This window comes from Periophthalmus magnuspinnatus, chromosome 1, assembly GCF_009829125.3.
Source record: "Periophthalmus magnuspinnatus isolate fPerMag1 chromosome 1, fPerMag1.2.pri, whole genome shotgun sequence".
Taxonomy (NCBI): domain Eukaryota; kingdom Metazoa; phylum Chordata; class Actinopteri; order Gobiiformes; family Gobiidae; genus Periophthalmus; species Periophthalmus magnuspinnatus.
In genome coordinates, this window is record NC_047126.1 from 26,526,644 (window position 1) to 26,551,864 (window position 25,221).

Genomic DNA, 25,221 nt, shown 5'->3' on the forward strand with positions numbered 1-25,221 from the left:
AGCATGCTGTCAATTTTATTGAGAACTTCTAACCAACAATTTGACACTCATCAGATGTTCAGTTCCTGCTCAGACTGATTTCTACTGTTGTGTCTTTAAGCACTTTACCCACATGGCCCATTACGAATGTAGTGTGTGTGAGTGAGTAATGGTGGTGTGAGGGTAGTAGTAGTATTAGTATTAGTAGTATTAGTAGCAGTAGTAGCAGCAGTAGCAGTAGTAGTGGTAGTAGAATTAGTAGCAGTAGTAGCAGCAGTAGCAGTAGTAGTAGCAGTAGTAGTGGTAGTAGCAGTAGTAGGAGCAGTAGTTCGTAGTATTTTGCCCATTACCACCACGCGTAGGTTCTTCTGGACACGGTCAGTCATCATCAGGTCTTTGGTGACCACCATGACCTCGAGAGGCTGGTGTCCCACAGCCAGAGGCACCACAGTGAAGGGCAGCATCACGGAGGAGCCCGACGCTACCAACACCTCCTGAACGAACTTCTCCCTAAACGCAACGCTGCACATGTTGTCAGTCCTCATCAAGGTCACACGTACCTAGTATATAGCGAGAAGAACCAGGACCGAGGATTAACATAGGACTGAACCAGGACTAAACCAGAGCTAAACTAGGTCTGAACCAGGACTAAACCAGAGCTAAACCAGGACTGAACCAGAGCTTAACAGGGACTGGACCAGGACTGAACTAAGACTGAACTAGAGCTAAACCAGGGCTGAACTAGGACTGAACCAGGACTAAACCAGTTCTAAACCAGAACTAAACCAGGAATAAACCTGGACTAATCCAGAAGTAAACCAGGTCTGAACCAGAACATAACCACCCAGGACTAAAATAGGACTAGACCTGGGTTGAACCGGAACTGAACCAGGATTAAATCTTCTCCAAACCAGATCTAAACCAGATCTAAACATGGACTAAACTAGGACTAAACCAGGTCTAAACCAGGACTTAACCAGAACTAAACCAGGTTTAAATCATATAAACCAGAATTAAACCAGCCAGAACTAAAATACAACTGGACCAAGGCTGAACCGGAACTGAACCAGGACTGAACCTGGATTAGTTGCAGACCTCTCTGTTGACAGGGGAGTAGTTGTGGACCACGGCTCGGATCTGGACTTGTTCATTTCGGGCAACAGAATATGGCAACTTCAGATCCACAAAGAGGGGCTTCCAGGCTCGGACGTTATAAGGCTCAGCCACACAAAAACCTGCAGAAAGATGAGAGACCGGGTTCAGACTACAGACTGTATAAAGAAGTGGACTAAAGAGGTGTGACGTCGCCCACAGCCAAATGAAGCTCATCTGGAGCCAAGTTCCATATTGGAAATCCAACCTTGAGTATCATAGCAACCAACGAGTCAGTGAGGAGCGAGACCTGTTATTAATTGTCATATCTTAATTTATGGCAGAAATTGTGAAATCAAATCCATGTAGAGCAGGTTAATGCGAACATTTTAAGAGCTAAATTATGAGTCTGAGTTACAGAGAGCAGGGCAATGGATTAGGAAATGATTTTTTCAATACAAACTGAATTGAAACCAGAGTTAATGGAGCTGAAGTTCGCCCATGCTCACTTCCTATTTGTAACCCGTCAGGTAGCAATGTGCTTTTATATATACAGTCTGTGGTTCAGACCAGGACTTGACCAGAATTGAAGCAGGACTGAACCAGAACTGAACCAGAACTGAACCAGAACTGAACCAGAACTGAACCAGGACTTAATTAGTCAGTATTGGATTTTTTAATTTTATTTGTTTTGAACTATTCAACCATTGTCTCATAACGACTCAAAAGCTGTATGTTTGTGTATTGTCATTAGCTTTATAGTCTATTAATGAGGCGGAGAGAGAGTAGTTTGAAAAGAGACAATCCCAAATGCTTTTTGCTAAACACTGATAATTTGCTTAATGTTAATTGACCGCTTAGATTGTCGACTGTAGAAAATAAAATAACAAACTGAAGTTAAACCAATGTTTTTGTGTTTTACATTGACATGAGTACTTTAGCCGGCTAGTAGGCCCCACTATTAGTTAGAGCACATGTGTTTTCTCTGTTTCATCTATTTCACATCATTTAAACTTTGAATATCAGTACATTTTATAGGCTTTATAATAAAGTCTATTTTTCAACATATCCAGGGACCCTTTTTGAGATATTGCAAAGTTCTATATAAGTTTCAAACAAGTTAAAAAAAATAGAGTTTAGTTTAGACCAGGACTTTTGACGTGAACACAGTAAATAAATCAAGACCTGTTTGAGCCGAGGCACTGACGGCCATGATGCCCCACTCTGTAATACTGTCAGGCAGGGGGCGCATTAGAGTCACAGAAGAGAGTCTGAGGAGAAGAGACCAGGGTTAAACCAGGACTGACCCAGGACCAAACTCGAACTCAACCTGGTCTAAATCAGGACTGAACCAGGGCTTAACCAGAACTGAACCAGAACTAAAACAGGACTAAAACAGAACTAAACCAGGATTAAACCAGGGCTAAACCAGGACTAAACCAGAACTAAATCAGGGATAAATGAGCATTGAACCAGGATTAAAACTTAACCAGGACTTAACCAAGGCTAAAGCAGGACTAAACAAGAGCTAAACCAGGACTAAAACAAGACTAAACCAGGACTAAACCAGGACTAAACCAGGACTGACCTAGTACTAGACTGGGATTAAACCAGGACGAAAGAGCCTCAGGACCCAGTTAGACTGTTCCTACCTTGTGGTGTGGTCCGTTTTGAGGGGCACAGGCACGTCCTCCCAGAGCCACGACTCTTGGAACCTAAACCTGGTTTCCACTCTTGTCTCATCAAAGTCCTCTTCATCCTCCTCCTCCTCGTACAAGTCATCCAGCTCAGTGGCATCTGTGCGGGCCATCCCAACACGACCAGCCTCCCCCCTTACTGGATCCGGTCTCACTGGTTGGGCCATGATCTTGCGAGTCTCCTTCCGCAAGAATACAATTCTTTCTTCAAAGTCTGGAAACAGAAGGGTTATCAAAAGTACAGAAAATCTAATATTGGTCAATACTAAAAATGTATCGATACAAGGTGATATGAAAGAAAAGAAAATCACATTCTATTAAAGAAAGAGTGCTTTTTTAAAATATCATCATGGTATTGGAATCAGTATAGTCTAGTCCTTAGTCTACAAGTGACAATGTTGACAATATGAAATGATCTGAATATTTATTTAATTTGTCTCATTTTGGAGTCTATCTTTTGAACAGATCGGATTTTGTTCAGTATTATTTATTTTGTCCTTCCCATTACACTAACCTGAAATTATAAATCAGATGTTACGTTGTAACAATTACTTTTTAAATTGCTCTTACTTGAGTAGTACTTTTACTGAACCAGGATTAAACCAGGACAGAACCAGGACTAAACCAGAACTAAACCAAGACTAAACCAGGATTAAACCAGGAATAAACCAGGACTAAACCAGAACTGAACCAGGACAGAACCAGGACTAAACCAGGACTAAACCAGGACTGAACCGGGATTAAACTAGGACTAAACCAAGACTAAACTAGGACTAAACCAGAACTGAACCAGGACAGAACCAGGACTAAACCAGGATTGAACCAGAATTGAACCAGGATTAAATCAGGAGTGAACCAGGACTAATCCAGGACTGAATCAGGACTGAACCAGGACTAAACCAGGAGTAAAACAGGACTAGCCCGGGACTGAACCGGGACCATGACACTCTGAATTTACTTACTGAACCTGCCCCGAGAGTACGGCACCACTCTGCCCCCCCATCTCATGGCTGCGGTGGTGGTGGGTGCGGCGGTGGTGGTTGTGATGAAGCTGGGCATAGCGGTGGGCATGTGTGGGTCGATGGGCTCCTCTCTGTACGTGCCACAGCAGTATCGGAACGCCCGGATACACTCCAGACCCTCGGAGATGTACAGGGAACGCCGCGTGCAAGAATACTTCATTGGAATGTCCCTGAGACCGTCCAGACAGCAGCGACGTAACAGGTCATCTTTGTACTGACGTTCTAAAGAAGAGAGACCAGGGAGACACTTGGACTAGACCAGGGCTAAACTGGGGCTAGACCAGGGCTAAACTAGGACTAGACCAGGGCTAGAACAGGACTATACCAATGCTAAACTAGGACTAGATCAGGGATAGATCAGGACTAGACCAGAGCTAAACTAGGACTAGATCATGTCTAGACCAGGTGTAAACCAGGACTAAACTAGGACTAGAGCAGGGCTAAATCAGGATTAAACCAAGGCAAGACCAGGACTAGACCAAGGCTAAACTAGGACTAGACCAAGGCAAGACCAGGACTAGACCAAGGCAAGACCAGGACTAGACCCTGACTAAACTAAAACTAAACCAGGGCTAGATCAGGACTAGACCAGGGCTAAACTAGGACTAGACCAGGTGTAGACCAGGAGTAAACCAGGACTAAACTAGGACTAGACCAGGAGTAGATCGGGGCTAGACCAGGACTAAACTAGGACTAGACCAGGAGTAGATCGGGGCTAGACCAGGACTAAACTAGGACTAGACCAGGAGTAGATCGGGGCTAGACCAGGACTAAACTAGGACTAGACCAAGAGTAGATCGGGGCTAGACCAGGACTAAACTAGGACTAGACCAGGAGTAGATCAGGGCTAGACCAGGACTAAACTAGCACTAGACCAGGACTAGACCAGGGCTAGACCAGGAGTGAACCAGGACTAAACTAGGACTAAATAAGGACATCATGCATTTCTTACCAAGTTCAGCTTTGCGTTCTAACCGATCAGCAGAGCGCCTCCCCCTGGAGCTGCGTGGGCATTGCAGTGCTGTCAACAAAAGAACATTTATTTTTTAATTAGTGATTCTTGTGTGAAGTGCAGAAGGTGAAAGAGTTAGGTTTATGTGACCCGGACTTGGTCTAAAGACAGTTTGGAAGCCAGAGTTTGAGAAGAAGAGCAGCCCAGCGTCTGAGAACACTCCTCTGGCACTGGACCCTCCCCCCCTCGAGCAGCCCAGGTCTCCCCTCTGCACCACACCCCACACCTGGACACAGTATGCACAACAACCGGTCAGGCCTGGTTAGTTCTGGTTTACTCCTGGTTTAATCCAGGTTTAATCCAGGTTTAGTTCAGGTTTAGTCATGGTGTAGTACTGGTATAGTCTTGGTGTAGTAAAAATAGCAGCAAGTAGCAGCAGTTGGTAGTAGTAATAGCAGTAATAGTAGTAGTAATAGCAGTAGTAGCAGTTCCAGTAGTAGTAGATATAGTAGTAGTAGCAGCAGGGGTAGCAGTAATAGTAGTAGTAGCAGTAGTAGTTGTAGTAGTAGTAGTAGAACTAGTACTAGTACCTTGCTCTGGGTGAGTCTGTCTCTCCGCAGCAGAAACACAGAGTTGTCCACAGCGACCAGGCTGACAGTGGAGCCAGGCTCTGCTTGTACCTGAAAACGGAGCACCTTCCCGGGCATCAGGTCGGAGGCTTTCCCCTCTGGTCCCACCTTCAGCTGGAGGACAAAGCAGTGGGGTTAAAACTAGAAAGTACATGCTGCAGTATGTTCTATCTAATACAATGAAATATGAAATACCCCAATAAACCTTTACCTGCCCCACTATTTTAACTGTGAATTTTCCACAGTACTGCAATTACACAACCAGTCAAAAGTTTGGATACATGTTCTCATTTATATTTCTTCTTTCTTTCCATGATTATGGATCCATATTATTTCTTTCCATTATGATTGTCAGTGAAGGCATCAAAACAATGAATGAACAAATATGGAATGTAGTAAACAAAAAATAAATTTAAAATAACGCAAAGACTGTTTTAGATTATTATTAATATATCATTTTTTCTTTTGGTTTGAACCCTGCTTTGCACTTTTGGCATTTCTTGACCCAGACGTGCCACAGTTTTGAGGTCAAAACCATTTCACTTCATCATTAATCTCATTGAGGGAAGGCCAAGGGTTTGCAGCACCATCGACACAGCAAAGAATCGTTACTTTGAGGATTTGAATTTAAAATAGAACAAATATTTATTCTTTTACTTTTGTCCTTTACTACGTAATTCCACATATGTTGCTTCATACATTTCTTCAGCATTTATTTAGAAAGTAGTAAACATAAAGGAAAAAAAAAACACTGAATGAGAGGTTGTCCCCAAACATTTGACTGGTCATGTAGATTTGACATATTATTTATTAGAAGCAAGACTAATACACCAACCTCCACCTACAAATAAAAAATGTAAAGGAAGGTCAAAAGAAACTTGGTGATCATAAGCTACTATTTTAGGAAGAGAGGCTGCCAATCTGTGCCATCTGCCCCTCTGACCACCACCAATCATTTGCGCACACACCACTTTCATACAAGGCAATGTGGGTGAAGTGGACCTCAGAAGATGGACTGAGGGGACTATGAGCTCAACAGTGACCGCCTGCTCAGGTTCCAGAAGTTATTTTTCCATTCACTTTTCCTATGGACTTCATATATTAAGAGATCAAAGGTCAGCTACATGGTAACTAACATCCATAATGCAGTTGTTTTAAGCCCAAAAAACACATTTAAAACACGAGATTCTGTGGTTTAGATGGTTTTAGTTATCACATAGCTGATTAGCCCTGAGCTTTCAAACTTTTATTATTATTATTATTAATTTTATTTTTTTCAGAAAGTCTATGAGAAAAAGAATATAAAATGCACTTCTGGGACCAGGGGCGGGCAGTCACTGCTGAGCTCCATACAGCGTGCTGTCTCAGTCTTCTTTTAACCTAACTGTAAAAAGAAGACTGAGACAGCATGCACAGGCCTGGAGACGACAATGGAACCACTGGAGACCAGAGACAAGGACACGGTCTACTGGAGGATGCTCTTTGCATTACATGCCAACAGAGGCACAGGACGATAGTGTGAGTAACACTAATACAAGAATGCCATGCATTTCAGAACAGAGGAATAGAGGTCTAAACTACAGGGTTAGCAGGTTTTGTGCAGCGTAAAACCCCATTGAGACACATGGAGGGCATCTGACACGGGGACATTTTAGAACATGTTAGCAGCTAATTAACTATGCTAACAGTTGAAGAAACACAAACACAACTCATATAGGGATGAGCAATATTGAGAAAAACGAATTTACAGATTTTTGCATCATCTTAATTTTCAGATATTTTAATAGTGCATCAGGAACATGCTAAAATGTGTCAAGGTTCAAGTATCGCACAAAGCATACAGAAATACCACTTACAATCAATATTCGATACTCAATATTATAATTTTGGATATATTAAAAATAATAATTGCAATATTATTCATTTTTCAATAAATGTCCCACCTCTACTAACATACCAATGACCACTTAGTTAGCAACTGTGTAGGGTTGTCAAAAATATCGAAAATCAGACACAACTAAAGTATCAAAAATCTGATACTAATCAATAGAAAAACTAGCATCGAAACTCGTTTGAGCAGGTATTGATACTGAAAAAGTTACATTCACTGGACAGAAATGAACCTTTCCTGAATATCTTTAGAATAGACTAGTATACACCCACGGACCACTAAGAACCTACTGGACGACTGAGGGATCACACAGATATAAGGCCATGTGGTAATATAAAAGAAAGTTCTATGATTTAATGTTGAAAATCACATTATTTGGCCTAAATAAAGACTGTTTTTTAATGATCATGGCAGAATGGGTACTGAGTATCAAGTCTATTCAAATTTTAGTATTGTAACACTATATGTGTGATTCCTAAGTATTACCACATTTTGATTTGTTTGTGACACTGCAGAATTCTTTGTGGTGCCATGTGAAAATGATCCAAACCTTCTCAGCACAGGACTCTTGCACCTCCACATAGATGGAGTCAGCCACCACCTCCTCCTGACCTGACCAGGGGAGCGAATAGAAGGCCACTACGCGAAAAGAGGGCAGCATGTCTGGGGTCACGCTGAGCGGCACCACCACTACAATCTGAGACAAGACATTCACCCGCTCCGCTTTGATGATATGCCCTTTGTTTAGCACCTATGGGAGCAAACAGAAAACACAAATATGGTAAATATGCTATAGTTACACTGAACTGTTGGGGCAACAACATAAAATAAGTAAAAGTAGTGTGATTTTCTGGGACAGAGAGATGCAGACTTGAGCAAAAGATTATGTTCTTGAATTCCACGTTGTAATAAGTTCAGATAATAATAATAATGGCTTACACTTGTAATGTGCTTTAAGCGCTACACTATAGTCATTATTCATTAATTTCCACACTTGGTGATCGTAAGCTACTATTTTAGGGAGAGAGGCTGCCAATCTGCGCCATCGGCCCCTCCGACCACCACCAATCATTTGCGCACACACTACACACACTACCACTTCACCCACATACTAGGCAATGTGGGTGAAGTGGACCTCAGAAGATGGACTGAGGGGACTATGAGCTCAACAGTGACGGCCTGCTCAGTTTCTAGAAGTTATTTTTCCATTCACTTTTCACATGGTTTTAGTTACCACATAGCTGATTAGGCCTGAGCTTTCAAACTTTTATTTTTATTTAATTTTTTCAGAAAGTCTATGAGAAAAAAGAATGTAAAATGCACTTCTGGGACCAGGGGCGGGCAGTCACTGCTGAGCTCCATACAGCTCACAGTTTTTGAAAGAAATCCCCAAATGATCAGGTGGATTCACACATAGAGACTTGGACTTGGGTCCACAAACTTTGCGGCCTAAACTCCTTTCAACTGACAACAATCACATCTTTGTGATGAATAATAGCACCCTTTCTGAACAAAATTAATAATATATAAACTACCGGTATATTTTTATATGAGCAGGTCTACTCACTCATTTGTCCAGCAATGGGCCAAGGTAGAAAAGGTTAAAGAGGTGGTCATCCGGACACTGATTTTGAAACTGAGACGTTTCGGCTTCTGGATGGAGCTGAAACTTCTTGATTTCAAAAACAGTGTCCAGATAATATCTAATATCTAGTGGACACACGGAAGGCTTTAGCTGTTGAACGTTTTTTTCCAAGTATGAGAGAAACACTTGGTCAAAACACTCAAAGACTGAATTACCACTGAATCAGGTGTTTAACTCCCTGTCGTAAAGGTATTTAATGAGAAAAAAATGGAATTTGGTGTGTCAGCGCCCCCTACAGTTTGAAACAAAATTTAATATGCGGAGGAAAAAAATTTCTTTTTAAAGATTTTCTGAAATTTTTACATTTTACATTACAAAATTTCCTTTTGTAACCCATTTTTGATGTACCACATCAAAAAATCTAAAAAAAAAAAATAAGTGGTATGATACCAATCCCTATTGCATCAAAACACATTGTGTGTATGGCTTTACCCTAAAAATGAATTTTGTCAAACGAAATTCAAAAAGATTGATATAAGAAAGCCCCTCCCCGAACCGCCACCTTAACGTGGTGGAGGGGTTTGAGCACCCGAATGATCCTGGGAGCTATGTTGTCGGGGGCTTCACGCCCCTGGTAGGGTCACCCATGGCAAACAGGTCCTCGGAGACGGGTCTGACTAAGAGCGGTTCAGAAGCCCCCCATGAAGAGGAAAAGATCAAGGCCAGTTACGTCGCCCGGACTGGCGTTACCGGGGTCCCACCCTGGAGCGAGCCCCTGGTGGCCGGGCCTTTCCCCACGGGGCCCGGTCGGGCCCAGCCCGAAGGAACGACGTGGGGCCGTCCTCCCGTGGACCCACCACCTGCGGGAGGAGCCATGCGGGGCGGGTGCAGAGAGATCCGGGCGGCAGTCGAAGGCGGGGACCTCGACGACCGGATCTCCAGACATGGAGACTAGCTCTGGGGACGTGGAATGTCACCTCGCTGGGGGGGAAGAAGCCTGAGCTTGTGCGGGAGGTTGAGCGTTACCGACTAGATATAGTCGGCCTCACCTCCACGCACAGCTTGGGCTTTGGAACCCAACTTCTTGAGAGGGGTTGGACTCTCCATTTCTCTGGCGTTGCCCGCGGGGAGCGGCAGCGAGCTGGTGTGGGCTTGCTCATTGCCCCACAGCTCAGCCGCTGCGTGTTGGGGTTCACTCCGGTGAACGAGAGGGTCGCGTCCCTGCGCCTTCGGGTCGGGAACAGGTCTCTCACTGTTGTGTCGGCCTACGGGCCAAACAGCAGTGCAGAGTACCCGGCCTTCTTGGAGTCCCTGGGAGGGGTACTAGACAGTGCACCAACCGGGGTAACGACAGTGACACTTGGAGGGGCGTGATTGTAGCTGTGGTCATAAGGTCTGTGGTGCTTGTCGCGGCGGCAATCCCTGAACCCGGTGGTGGACACCGGAAGTAAGGGATGCCGTCAAGCTGAAGAAGGAGTCCTATCGAGCCTTGTTGGCTCGTGGGACTCCTGAGGCAGCTGATGAGTACCGGCGGGCCAAGCGTGCCGCGGCTCAGGCAGTCGCAGAGGCAAAAACTCGGGGTTGGGAGGAGTTCGGGGAGGCCATGGAGAAGGCCTCTCGGACGGCCTCAAAGAGATTCTGGCAAACCGTCCGACGCCTCAGGAGGGGGAAGCAGTGCTTCACCAACACTGTTTACAGTGCGGGTGGAGAGCTGCTGACCTCGACTGGGGATGTTGTCGGGCGGTGGAAGGAATACTTTGAGGATCTCCTCAATCCCACTGTCACGTCTTCCGAGGAGGAAGCAGAAACTGGGGACCCAGAGGCGGACTCGTCCATCACCCTGGCTGAAGTCACTGAGGTGGTTGGCAAGCTCCTCGGTGGCAAGGCTTCGGGGGTGGACGAGATCCGTCCTGAGTACCTCAAGTCTCTGGATGTTGTGGGGCTGTCTTGGCTGACACGTCTCTGCAACATCGCGTGGCAGTCGGGGACAGTACCTGTAGAATGGCAGACCGGGGTGGTGGTCCCTCTGTATAAGAAGGGGGACCGGAGGGTGTGTTCCAATTACAGGGGAATCACACTCCTCAGCCTTCCCGGTAAGGTCTATTCCAGGGTACTGGAGAGGAGAATCCGACCGATAGTCGAACCTCGGATTCAGGAGGAGCAGTGTGGTTTTCGTCCTGGTCGTGGAACACTGGACCAGCTCTATACTCTCCATCAGGTCCTCGAGGGCTCATGGGAGTATGCCCAACCAGTCCACAAGTGTTTTGTGGATCTGGAGAAGGCATTCGGCCGTGTCCCTCGTGGTGTCCTTTGGGGGGGTGCTCTGGGAGTATGGGGTCCGGGGCTCTTTGCTAAGGGCTGTCCGGTCCCTGTATGACCAGAGCAGGAGCTGTGTTCGCATTGCCGGCAGTAAGTCAGACCTGTTCCCGGTGCATGTTGGACTCTGCCAGGGCTGCCCTTTGTCACCGATTCTGTTCATTATATTTATGGACAGAATTTCTAGGCGCAGCCAGGGGCCGGAGGGGGCCTGGTTTGGGAACCACAGGATTTCATCTCTGCTGTTTGCAGATGATGTTGTGCTGATGGCTTCTTCGAGCCAGGACCTGCAGCAGGCACTGGGGCGGTTTGCAGCCGAGTGTGAAGCGGCTGGGATGAGAATCAGCTCCTCCAAATCCGAGGCCATGGTTCTCGACCGGAAAAAGGTGGTTTGCTCTCTCCGGGCGGGTGGTGAGTCTCTGCCCCAAGTGGAGGAGTTCAAGTATCTCGGGGTCTTGTTCACGAGTGAGGGAAGGATGGAGCGGGAGATTGACAGGCGGATCGGTGCAGCGTCTGCAGTGATGCGGTCGCTGTATCGGTTCCTTGTGGTAAAGAAGGAGCTGAGCCGGAAGGCGAAGCTCTCGATTTACCGGTCAATCTACGTTCCTACCCTCACCTATGGTCATGAGCTCTGGGTAATGACCGAAAGGACAAGATCGCGGATACAAGCGGCTGAAATGAGCTTCCTCCGCAGAGTGGCCGGGCGCACCCTTAGGGATAGGGTGAGGAGCTCGGTCACACGGGAGGAGCTCGGAGTAGAGCTGCTGCTCCTACACGTTGAGAGGAACCAGCTGAGGTGGCTCGGGCATCTGCTCAGGATGCCTCCTGGACACCTCCCTAGGGAGGTGTTCTGGGCATGTCCCACCGGGAGGAGGCCCCGGGGAAGACCCAGGACACGCTGGAGGGACTATGTCTCTCGGCTGGCCCGGGAACGCCTTGGGGTCCCACCGGAGGAGCTGGAGGACGTGTCCGGGGTGAGGGAAGTCTGGGAGTCCCTGCTTAGACTGCTGCCCCCGCGACCCGACCCCGGATAAGCTGAAGAAAATGGATGGATGGATGGATGATATAAGAAAGAAAGAAAATGGGAGCGATAGCGCCTCCCCCAGGGAATTGGCATGGAACAATCAAATTTTACTTTGTCATGGATGTACAAAATTTGGTACACATATTCGTCCACTTACATTATGTTGGCATTGCTACTACTACTACTAGTACTACTACTACTACTACTCTGGCTTCCTCACGCTCACACTGAACAGGAGCCACAGACTTTCACCCACAGACACCCATTACTACTACTACCACTACCACTGCTACTACTACTACTACTACTACTACTACGACTCACTTCTCACCATGTATGTGATGTGTTTGATGTGCTGCAGGTGCTCTGGCTTCTCCACGCTGACACTGAACATGAGCCGCAGACTCTCGCCCACAGATACTCTGTGGTTCACCCCAGAGATGTAGAGCAGGTTCAGGGGGGAGCTGTGTGTCGTGTAGGGCGAAAGCCGGAGCTCTGTGCGGGCCTGCTGCTCCGGCCTCAGCCCTGGTTCCACTGTCTCTGCCTGAAAAAGACAGAGGGAAAGACTGTGTTCATTCATGTTCTAGGATTTGATGATGTACAAATTCAGTTCATTTATATAGCACATTTTATAAAGAAATGCGACACCACACTGGGAGTGTTCTACATGTATCTGTATGGTAGAATGTTCAGCAGTGACCATGGTGACACAATTCAAACAACTTCCAAATAATTTTTAAGATAATCTGAAAACTCAAGAAAAAATACAAAATGGATTTAAACAACATGTTCGATTTTCAACGTAAAAGGTGAGAGTGAAAACTGTTGGCTAATGCTAGCTAGCTTGTGACTGCAATGTTATTTGAGAGGGACTTGTTTAAGAGCAGAAATCAGCTCACCTGTTATAGTTCATACTAAGTCAGTTGTTTATGGTCAGACTGCGTTAAAATAAAACTCAGATTAAAGCCTAGAGCTTCTAACAGAGTAGTGCCTTTAGTTAGCGTCACACCCCTAGGGATAACAGGGATGTTGATGACATCTGTTACAAAGTATCAATGAGGCAGGATATTTTGTTGTCTATGGAAGAAATTACAATATTTCAAAAATTGCAGGCTTCGGTCTGTGATTAATTGTGCAGCCCGAGTACAGATACATTTAAACAGTGTAAATAAATAAATGAATAAATATGTTCTGACCGTGATTAGCTGCATGTGCCTCCCTTTGGGCATGTTCAGACTGGTGCGAATGGTGCCCCCAGAGACCTCTAGTGGAGCGTCCACCAATGACAGCTTCACTTTGACATTTTGGACTGGAGAGCCGTCATGGTGTCTCACATCCACCTGCACACAATTGTTATAACAATAATAGTCAGTGTAATTCACATAATTAAACAGTGCAATTGTTAATCAAAAATTAATCCGATCAAGATGCAATAATTTCAGAATTATTGCATCTTTAAAAAGGTTAAACTAATGAACAGAAACCAAAGATTAAAGGTTTAAATAATGTATAAACTTATTTCAGTTATGTAATATAATATTTTACCGTGAGGTCGAGGGGCAGGCCTGGTTTGAAGTATTTTGGAGCGTCTTTGAACGATAAAACGAAAGGAGAAATCACAACCCGGATCCCGCTCTTCTCTACCTCCACCAGATCACTGCCTGGAAGCACCACAGGGGACAGCAGTGAGGCACTATCATCAGAGTTTAGTTCAGTTTGTATATTATTGTTGGGAAATGAGAGAACTACCAAATTAGTAAAATGTTTAGTTCAGTTACAGTGATACTAAATCATTAAAGGTCTTTAATGAACTGTATGTAACCTGTACTCTCACTGTTTCTACAATCACAACTGAACCTGGGTTGCCAGAGCCTTAACCTGCAAACAGATAACAGATACAGGTTTTTCTCATTCTCTGAATATGGACAGACCATGCCTCATGGCTCCAGAGATCACTCACTGAGCTGCAGAGGCCGCACTAGCTCTGATTAATGATTGGCTACAGGTGCTTCGGTTTAGGCAGAGATGATTCAGATCAGACAGAGTCTTTTTTATTATTTGGTGTTTTGGTTCTTAAGAATAAATCAGAATTAGAATTATTATCAGTGAAAGCTGTATTTGATTTGAACATTTTTACTCGGCTCTGTTGTGTTTTCACATCTCACCACTAGACACTATTTACTTTACAGCTGTCTGACAATGTGTCACTGTTGCTCTGACAGAAGAAACTTTAAGTGAAAGTAGGCAACTGCGGGTGACTATTTTGCAGGTAGTTTACCATAATATAGCGCAACCTGGCTGAAAATAGTAATCCTTGATCTCATATGGTCTTTTTCTGGTGGTTTTGTAATATCTATCTATGACGCAAGAGTTTGTCTGTAGGTCTAAAGTCTATGAGAACAAACAAGACCCAAAGTCGAGTTAATGTTACACTGATGTTGACCTCAGGAGGTCAGGAGAGGTACCATTGGTTTTATTCTAAATGTAAGATGAGCAATGAGCTCCTCTGTTTCCCATGCATCACTGAAATGTTTCAACATTAAAACATTAATCTTTTATATTCCCATGTGGTCTTATATCTGTGTAATGACAATCCCTTTGTCAACAAGATAGGTTCCATAGTGGTACATGGGCATATACTAGTCTATGTGGTCTTGTACCTGTTCTGATACAGCTAATTTCTGTCTGTGAATGTGACTTTTTTAGTAGCGATACCACAAATCAGTATCTAGTTTTGACCCTAATTTTAATATTGATTAGTATTCAATATTTTGATAACTGTAGTATCTAGCTGGACCCTAGTATTAAATGAACAGTGAAAGTTGAGTACCTGATTGAGTGAGGACTGAGGCTTTGACGTAGATGGACTTTCCCACTAAACTCCTGATGTCTGGGTACTCCGCTTTCAGGTCATTCAGGGTCAGAGAGACTGTCCCTTCATCCAGCTGTAGAACAAAAATATTATTGTTATTGACAAGAGAGGAAATATTGATCAGTAGCATCAGTATTTAGTTTAATTTTTTTAAACTTTCAGTTAAATAAGACCCATTGTGGTTATATAAAATTATAATCTATGACACTCATGGATCATTATGATATGATTTACACTTTTTAATTCATTCAAAACGGACTCATCTAAAATGACTTAATGAAAGAAACAAGTCCAGTGAACTACCGCGTTAGAAAACTGCCCAGTTGTAGCTGGCAACAGTAGCTCAGTTGGTAGTGTTTGTCCACTGATCCGAAGGTTGGTGTTTTGAATCAGGCTTTCAACATAAACATCATTGGTTGAGTGGTCAGATCCACTGACCCACAGGTTGGTCATTCCAGCTCCCACAGATGAATGCTGTCATTGTGTCCTTTGGCAAGACACTTAACCCTCCTCCCAAAGTCAGACACCGGAGTATGAATGTATGTGAATATCAGACATTGCTGTAAACTTCATCACACAATAAAGTGCCACATGCTGCTGGCACCTCTCATGTGTAGCTGCAGATCACACTAGTGAGCAGCAGATGTTTTTTCATTTGTACAAAAATGACTATGCAATGCTGCCAATTCCTACATGAATCACTGAAAACTGGGGGAGATCGATAATATGGCTCAAACATGCACAAATCAATCCAAGTACAACTTTGAGTGGGTAAATGGTGAGGGGAAACAACTATGGCATGGTTAAAAGCTCCAAAAAATAGATTTTGTATAATAGGTCTGCTATTAAAGTACATAATTGGAACAACCCCATTTACCGTGCTATTTCTGTGTTACTGTACTTAAAAAGCAAAAAAGAAAATGGATGAATGGATAAATTGTGTTACATAGACTCACATTGGTGACCTGCTTCATGGCTCTCAGGCGGATCTTCTCTCTTGCGTGTTTCACTCCAAACATTACATAAGCCTTTCCCTGCACTGGCTGACCATACAGGTACCTGACACACACAGATTTAAAGGGTCATATTGCACTATTTTCTGATCTATGTTATAATGATGTTTTCTCATCAAAACATAACCATGCGTTTTGTTTCAGTCACACATGTTCAATTCACAAATCCTGCATATATAGGCTGAGTTCTTCTTTCAAACTGAAAACACTAAGTGTTTTTTAAGTGGTAATACAGGAAGTGCCCACTGTGTTTTTAAACTCCACACACCTTCACTAGAAGCATTTGGATACTTTCAGCCCTGGAATAGCTACTCTCTACTAAACAAAAGGTAAATGTTGAAACCTATGTCTTCATGACATCACAAATTAGAACAGAGCATTTTGAGCTCTGGAGATGTGGACAGACTAATACTAACGTAAATGAAACAAAACACAATTCTAGGTATGTTTTTGATGGAAGAAAAAAAATAAAAAATAAAAATTATAATATGGCTTAAAGCTCACAAGTCAATTTTGCATAATACAGGACCTTTAAAGTGCATTTGAATAACAAAAAGTTGTAAAATTCACTAAGTAGCAGTGAGTTTTAAAATAGAATCCCTCTATGTCATCAACACAGAAAACTTCATCCAAAATACAGAGACAATTTACGCATTGAGAAGGCATTTTGGTTAAACTTTCATTCAACAAAATAAAGGTAATTAAAGGTATTTGTCTAATCATAACAATTGTGTAATTTTAAATAAGTTTGACCCTTGTTAACATTATGGTTCCTAGGTAACATATCACTATGTATGTCATATGTGCTGAATGTGAATTAAAATTATAACCTTCACCAAAATTACAAAACTAGAGACCTGTCCTATGCACTTTATGCAGGACAAATAAGTGTGTATTATAGTTTTGATGATTCTCTCATTTGTATTTAATACCTGCTGTAAATGACAAGTTTACACCAATCAAGAAGAAATTTGTGAGGAAAAGTAAGTGAAAACTATGTTGAAAATTTACATGAAGTAGAGTTTGAAAATGTATTGAAAACTATGCTATACTACAAACTATGGGGAATTCTATTCAAACATTTGCCACAATTTGAAATAGAAACAAATTTTTTAGGTACTTTAAACACTGTTTCGACAAAATAAAGGTGTTTTCTAGACCTATTGTGCTTGTGTCTGCTATACAGCTATAATCTATGACAAATGTAGAACATTATGTCATAATTTGCATGTTTTAAATCACAATATTCATCTAAAACTACTCAATAAAAGAAACAAGTCTGTTGACGTCTATGTTAGAAAACTGCAATGCCCAATGGGAGCTGACGCTCCCTAGTATGGGAAGTATATGTCATGAAGCCTAAAAGATTGACAAAACTGGGGGGAAAGTAACATTTTTTTGTAAAATCTTAAATATCTTAGATGTGTTTTAGTAACATGCATAGTCTAACCTGTCATTTGCACTTTAATGCCACACTTTGGATCATTATAGGTAGTGCTGGGTATTACAGCAATATGGCTTAATTAAAAAAAAAAAAAATTCAAAGACAAAAAAAAATTTTCATCATTGTTTTTTATAAACATAAACAGTACCATCTTTTGATTAGTCCCATTTAAAACAGAAAATAGTCAAATGTGTTCCTTATAAGTCTCGCCTGCTCCAAACCAGGCTGTAGACCAGGCCTGTCATGATAATGACTACAGTATATCCACTTATCATTCAATATATGAAAGATGGAACTATATTTTTTTGGGCCAATATTTATCATGTGTACATTTTCTTTGCACTACTGGAAAATCTCAATGTCTATATTTACTTCATCGATATATCAAACTTTAAAATATGTTATCGTGACAGGCCTACTGTAGACATCTCCACTCGAGCTGATCACAGACCATTAGAAATGAAGGAATTTGATTATAATTGGATTCATTTCCCCAACACTAGTTATAGACAAGTAGGGAGACAAGCACTTTCAGAAAAGCTACAGAGTGCATCTTTAGTAATCACCACCAGCCTGCAGACAAAGTTGAAAATGGTAACACCTCAGAGGCACAGATGTACTACAAACCATTATACTCATTTACTCATTCTACTACATTTAGCTAGTTCAAGCATTTTTTTAAGCATGTTATCTTTTTCTACTGAAAACACAAGTAAACCAGGTCTGACCAAACTTATTCAGATCTAAACTATGACATAAGACCCAGGACTAAAGCAGGACTAAACCAACTCTAAATCAAGACTAAACCAGTATTCTCGTACCTGGCTGTGATGGTTACGACCAGTTCACTGTCGTCGACGCTAAAGAAGGGTTTCTGTGGAGTGAGGGTCACGTTGAATGCAGGAAGCACTGAAAGAGAGAGCAGGGTTTAGACCTGGTTTAGTCCTGGATTAGTCCTGGTTTAGCCCTGGTGTAGCTCTGGTTTACTCCTGGTTTAGTCCTGGTTTAGTCCTGGTTTAGTCCTGGTTTAGTCCTGGTTTAGTCCTGGTTTAGTCCTGGTTTAGCCCTGTTGTAGCTCTGGTTTACTCCTGGTTTAGTCCTGGTTTAGCCCTGGTGTAGCTCTGGTTTACTCCTGGTTTAGTCCTGGTTTAGTCCTGGTTTAGTCCTGGTTTAGCCCTGTTGTAGCTCTGGTTTACTCCTGGTTTAGTCCTGGTTTAGCCCTGTTGTAGCTCTGGTTTACTCCTGGTTTAGTCCTGGATTAGTCCTGGTTTAGCCCTGGTGTAGCTCTGGTTTACTCCTGGTTTAGTCCTGGTTTAGTCCTGGTTTAGTCCTGGTTTAGTCCTGGTTTAGTCCTGGTTTAGTCCTGGTTTAGCCCTGTTGTAGCTCTGGTTTACTCCTGGTTTAGTCCTGGTTTAGCCCTGGTGTAGCTCTGGTTTACTCCTGGTTTAGTCCTGGTTTAGTCCTGGTTTAGTCCTGGTTTAGCCCTGTTGTAGCTCTGGTTTACTCCTGGTTTAGTCCTGGTTTAGCCCTGTTGTAGCTCTGGTTTACTCCTGGTTTAGTCCTGGATTAGTCCTGGTTTAGCCCTGGTGTAGCTCTGGTTTACTCCTGGTTTAGTCCTGGTTTAGTCCTGGTTTAGCCCTGTTGTAGCTCTGGTTTACTCCTGGTTTAGTCCTGGTTTAGCCCTGTTGTAGCTCTGGTTTACTCCTGGTTTAGTCCTGTTTTAGTCCTGGTTTAGCCCTGTTGTAGCTCTGGTTTAGTCTTGGTTTAGTCCTGTTTTAGTCCTGGTTTAGCCCTGTTGTAGCTCTGGTGTAGTCCTGGTTTAGTCCTGGTTTAGCCCTGGTGTAGCTCTGGTTTACTCCTGGTTTAGTCCTGTTTTAGTCCTGGTTTAGCCCTGTTGTAGCTCTGGTTTAGTCCTGGTTTAGTCCTGGTTTAGCCCTGGTGTAGCTCTGGTTTACTCCTGGTTTAGTCCTGTTTTAGTCCTGGTTTAGCCCTGTTGTAGCTCTGGTTTAGTCCTGGTTTAGCCCTGGTGTAGCTCTGGTTTACTCCTGGTTTAGTCCTGTTTTAGTCCTGTTTAGCCCTGTTGTAGCTCTGGTGTAGTCCTGGTTTAGTCCTGGTTTAGCCCTGGTGTAGCTCTGGTGTAGTCCTGGTTTAGTCCTGGTTTAGCCCTGGTGTAGCTCTGGTTTACTCCTGGTTTAGTCCTGTTTTAGTCCTGGTTTAGTCCTGTTTTAGTCCTGGTTTAGTCCTGTTTTAGACCTGGTTTAGTCCTGTTTTAGTCCTGGTTTAGCCCTGTTGTAGCTCTGGTTTAGTCCTGGTTTATTCCTGGTTTAGCCCTGTTGTAGCTCTGGTTTACTCCTGGTTTAGTGCTGGTCTGGCCCTGGTTCAGCCCATTTTAGGCTTAAACCATATTTTTTGCCATTAGCTTAATCTTAGGTATAAGTTGTGTTATTTTTCAGTATGTAATTTTATTTTTGGCAGTGACAGAAGACTGACCGTATTTCTTAACTTCAAACGTGGAGTTGAACGTGTTCTGCTCCCAGTTGTCAAACTTTGCCGTTACTGTCCATGTACCTTCACTTCAAAAACAAAACAACATATAACCTGAAATTAAACATATAACATATAACTATTTTTAAAATTAAAGACTGTGGCCACCTCTCCACAGAGCTGGCATGTAACCTGGTAACATCACCAGCTTGTCTTCTTATACTTAAGTTTAAAGCCATACTTAACATACATAACAATCTAGATAATCCAATAATAGCATTTCCATGGAGACAAGCTGGTGGCACAATCCCCAACAGAAAAGCTACATAATGCAGCTTTACAGGGCCCATATTACACTATTGTCTGATCTATGTTATAATGTTGTTTCTTCATCAAAAACATCATTCACACATGTTTAACACACAAGCCCTGTATATTTAGAGTTTTTTTTCCCAAACTGAAAACACTCCTCCTTGTGATGTCATGTGGCAATACAGGAAGTGCTCCACTGTGTTTTTAAACTCCACACACCTTCACTAGAATCATTTGGATCAGTTCTCTCTCAACCTCTACTGAACACAATTTAAAAGGTAGTCGATAACTTGCGTGATTGAAACAAAACACAAGTCTAGGTATGTTTTTGATGAGATAATAGCATTATAACAAGGATTAAAGCTCACAAGAGTCAATTCTGCCAAATATAAGGAATTAAAAATTGAAATATTTAAAAGTAGAGAACTGACTTGACAAGCTCTGTGAGGCCGAAGGAGTCCCTAAAGATGCCGTTGGGGGTCCTCATCTTGGCCGTATTATAAACCACAATACCGTCAGGATTCTGTAAAATACACAGTGCAGTACCTTTCATGTGTTACATTTGTACAGCAGCAGTTTAACAATATTTTATTATGATAATATTTTTAATATTATCATGGACATTCATAGATGTATAATTAGTAGAAGCAGCGTCCGGGAAGATTTTGGAATCCCCCCTTTTTTCCCCTATAGCATTAGCCCACAAAAAATGCAAATTATGAATAATAATCAGTTGATACCAACCCATCGACCACGTTTAACACAAGTCACTGTTGAGCATGTAAACATTTTGATGTTTTATTTTAGAGTGGCATCTGAGCTAGCAGCTAACTCACTTTCAGTTAAGATAAATATCATGAAATAAGCATGTTATATACTTGAATACAGGGATTGGCTTCACCGTTCATTTGTGAGGGTGGCGTTCTATTTGACTACTGGAGCAATGGCGCCAAGTGATGGAGTTGTAGCCACGGAAAATTTGGTGGTCTTTAATGTCTATGATGGATATTTACAATATACCAAATCTCTTATTGGTTTAAAACTTATTTTTGATTGGGTTTTAGGTTTCCTGGTTTGAAAAGCAGGTGCCTCAGCTTTAACAACATTTAATCAGAACTTCACAGCAATGTTTGGATTAATCATAGCATTAAGTTAGAGCTGTAGAGTGAGATTTATGACTAGGTTTATTGAAGGAGCTCACCTTGATGTCGAGTGTGATGGTGCTTGTGATTGCCTTAAAAAACGGAGAAGAAACAAATGCTCTGAGATGAACTGTTGGGATAAAATACAAGTCAGGTATGATTAATGTGTCTTCTTTAACTACAAATGACTACTGACCATGTATTGTGTTGCATTATACTGTATTGTCCTGCAAACTTGATTTCCACACAAAGGAATAAACTCGATAGAGATCTAAACCAAATCTAAACCAGGCCTAAACCTAGATTAAAGCATATCTAAACAAGGACTAAAGCAGGACAAAACCCCCAGACTGAATTAGGATTGAAACAGGACTGAACCAAGACTAAACCAGGACTACACTAGGACTGAATCAGGACTAAACCACGTCTAAACTACAACTAAACCAGATCTAAACCAAGTCTAAACCAGGACTAAACCAGATCAAAACCAGGTTTAAGCCTGGTCTAAACCAAGTCTAAACCGGATCTAAACCATATCTAAACTGCACTTAGATATCCTTCCAGAACCGTTCTCCCTCTTGTCCCCACTGTGAGGCTCTGGTGCTCAGGTGCAGTGTATCTGGACCTTTGTCTCCGGGGTTGTAGATGGGCTTGTCTGTCTGGATGAAGATGTAACCTTGATGAAATGAGACCAGGACCTGTCGCAGCACAGGTTCAAATCCTTGAAAAATCACTTTGAGATACACAAACCTCTCTTTGTTCTTCTCGGGCTCCAGGTTTATAGATGGAAACTGTCAACACAAAATATTAGGGCTGTATTTAACCAAACTAAAAAGGGGGTGGGGCAAAATTCTCAAATTTATTGTCCTTCTCTATGTATCTGACCCAAACTGCATTCACAAGACTACACCTGCACAAGAGTTCATGCAAAAACAACTATTTATGCAGACAAAAGTACTAGAAAACAATGTATTTATATAAAAACAGATTCAACTTAAGATATCTCACTGACTTCTCCTTTCCACTGTTGTCCCTTATAAATCCTTATAATCTCATTTCTTTCATTTATTTATTTATTTTGAGTAGATTAATGAACACATGTATCCACTACACTTTATTTAGATGAGGATTTATAAGGGACAACAGCAGAAAGGAGGAGTTAGTTAGTAAGTGAGTTAGCTGAAGATTTGGTATTTTTTGGTATTTATATGTATAAAGGTGAAGTTTAAGTGATCTGTTTTCATTTAAATACATAGTTTCCTAGTACTGTTTTCTGCATAAATAGTACTTTTTGCATGAACTCCCGTGCTGGTGTAGTCTGCAGTTTGGGTCAGATACACAGGTATGAAATCTGAGCTTGAGCTCTGAAACCAGGTCTAAACCAGAGCAAAACATGGCCTGCATCAGTTCTGAACCAGGTTTACACCAGGACTAAACCAGGTCTCACCTGTATGGTGTGTAGTTTGTGGTATCCATTGTCTGGGCTCAGGGTGGTAGCGCTCTGCGCAAGCTCCCTGCTCATGCTGAAGTCCCAGACTTGGACCATGACCGGAAGCATATCGGAGAACCCATCGGCCTGAAGAACAATGTTCTCCTCACTGTCTGCTCTGAGTACATCCGGAGCAAGAACTCTGAACCTGCAATCAAAAAAGGACTAAACCAGGACTGAACCAGGACTGAACCAGGACTGAACCAGGACTGAACCAGGACTGAACCAGGACTGAACCAGGACTGAGCCAGGACTGAGCCAGACTGAACCAGGACTAAGCAAGGACTGAACTAGGACTAAACCAGGGCTGAAGCAGGACTGAACCAGGACTGAACTAGGACTGAACCAGGACTAAATTAAGAGTGAGCCAGGACAGAATCAGGGCTAAAATAAGACTGGACCAGAACAGAACCAGGATTGAGCCGGGACTGGACCAGGACTAATCCAGAACTAATCTAGAACTAAACCAGGACTATACCAGGACTATACCAGGTCAGAATCAGGACTGAATTAGAATTGAGCCAGGACTGAACCAGGACTAAATCAGGACTAATCCAGGACTAAACCAAGACTGAACCAGGACTAAAGTAGTAGTAGTAGTAATTGTAGAAGTTGTAGTAATCTAAAGATAAAGTGTGTGAGAGTTTTTAGTCTGATGACATCTCTGGACCTTGGCCCCAAAACTCCACTTTTACAAAAGCAAATATTTCACACACACAACCCTGACTGACCACTGGAAATTGGACTATATTGGGTATAAACCAGTACTGGACCAGACCAGACTAAACCAGGACCAAACAAAATGACATCAGGACTGAACAGAACAAATCAGGACCAAATCATAATCATACAATTTTGATTGAACTTTGAAGACGACATATAGAGCTTGTGTCGGCTATATAGTTATAATTTGGACATGCCATATCATAATATTCATTTTAAATGACTTAATAAAAGAAACAAGTCCACTGACCTCCACATTAAACTGCGGTTTCCAATAACAGCTGAAGATCATCACAACAAACAGCTGCATAGTTGTGTATTCACACTAGCTAGCTGCAGATTTTATTAATTTGTCCTACAACGACTACGCTACGTTGTTGAATCCTACGTGTATCACCGATTAAGAAAATAAAACTGGAGAAGTAAATACAGAGCAGTGGATGTGTACTGGTGGAGATGAAAAGGGGGGGTAGATCGGGCCAATTAGATTAGATTGCATTAGAGCTGACCCGCCGGTATATAGCGCATGCACCAGTAATACTACAAATCCCAGAATGCTCTGCTAGTCTCAGTTTTTTAATTTTGGCCCACTGTGAATTTCGGTTTGACACTCCTGCTTTAAAATGTTGATTTTGCAGAATGGGTCTGCTTTAAGATACATTTTTCATTTCTTTGTTTTATTTCACTTTTTGCAAATATTCTTCAAACAAAGCCTCAGATAAAGAGCAGCTTAGTATTTAAGTTAGAGAGTAAATAACCTTACCTTGGTGCTGTGCTGATCTCAAGTGGACGACTGCAACAAAAACACAGAATTAATAATAATAATAGAATAGCCTTAGATCAGTTCACTTTGTAAATAAAGATTTTTTTATATAGAGAGAAAGTGAAGTTTGTCTGTTGAATCTTTTACACAACGTCTTGTAAATTTAAGTTATACATTGATTATAATTATTAAAAATGTCTCTGGTCTCTGGTCAGTTATAGTCCTGAACCTGGTCTGGTCTCTGGTCTGGTCTCTGGTCTGGTCTCTGGTCTGGTCTCTGGTCTGGTCTCTGGTCTGGTCTCTGGTCTGGTCTCTGGTCTGGTCTCTGGTCTGGTCTCTGGTCTGGTTTTGGTGGCATGAGTTACCTGTGACGTTCTTCATAACGGCTAAATGACTCAAATCTGAAAATAATAAATATAAAGCAGAATTTGATTTTTTTTGTATTATTCCAATGACAATATTCAGGTGATAGCAGGACAATCTATGAGAAATGTGCAATAAACATTGGACTGTAGTTTTGCCACGATACTAAAAACTTGATTTCAGTATTCAGGAACAAACTCGATACTCAATACCAATTCTGATACCATGATTTTTTTTTTTTAATCTTTATTTAGACAATAAAATGACAACATTAAATGGTAGTACTTTCCTTTATTTTACCATGTGTCCTTATATCTGTGTAATCCATCAGTCATTCAGATAGTTTCCACAGTGGTCCATGGGTGTATACTAGTCTATGTGTCTTATACTTGTTCAGATACAGCTCGGGATCATTCTAAAGATACTCAG

At 42.3% G+C, this 25,221-nt stretch overlaps 1 protein-coding gene across 1 annotated transcript in view; it reads right to left on the reverse strand.

Annotated features, from left to right (window-relative positions):
* Positions 1-25,221, reverse strand: part of LOC117370048 (complement C3-like) — a 45,111-nt gene that overhangs the window by 19,325 nt on the left and 565 nt on the right. The window contains exons 3-24 of the mRNA XM_055224016.1: positions 24,795-24,830; positions 24,430-24,459; positions 22,902-23,091; positions 22,080-22,245; positions 21,514-21,584; positions 20,744-20,835; positions 20,007-20,089; positions 18,338-18,425; positions 16,016-16,118; positions 15,018-15,132; positions 13,733-13,848; positions 13,384-13,527; positions 12,519-12,731; positions 7,813-8,013; positions 5,333-5,485; positions 4,899-5,028; positions 4,743-4,811; positions 3,731-4,012; positions 2,724-2,982; positions 2,257-2,342; positions 1,075-1,214; positions 330-539 (exon numbers count right to left, since the gene is read on the reverse strand). Coding sequence (XP_055079991.1) covers positions 330-539; positions 1,075-1,214; positions 2,257-2,342; positions 2,724-2,982; positions 3,731-4,012; positions 4,743-4,811; positions 4,899-5,028; positions 5,333-5,485; positions 7,813-8,013; positions 12,519-12,731; positions 13,384-13,527; positions 13,733-13,848; positions 15,018-15,132; positions 16,016-16,118; positions 18,338-18,425; positions 20,007-20,089; positions 20,744-20,835; positions 21,514-21,584; positions 22,080-22,245; positions 22,902-23,091; positions 24,430-24,459; positions 24,795-24,830 — 2,977 coding nt within the window. The remainder of the gene's footprint in view (positions 1-329; positions 540-1,074; positions 1,215-2,256; positions 2,343-2,723; positions 2,983-3,730; positions 4,013-4,742; positions 4,812-4,898; positions 5,029-5,332; positions 5,486-7,812; positions 8,014-12,518; positions 12,732-13,383; positions 13,528-13,732; positions 13,849-15,017; positions 15,133-16,015; positions 16,119-18,337; positions 18,426-20,006; positions 20,090-20,743; positions 20,836-21,513; positions 21,585-22,079; positions 22,246-22,901; positions 23,092-24,429; positions 24,460-24,794; positions 24,831-25,221) is intronic.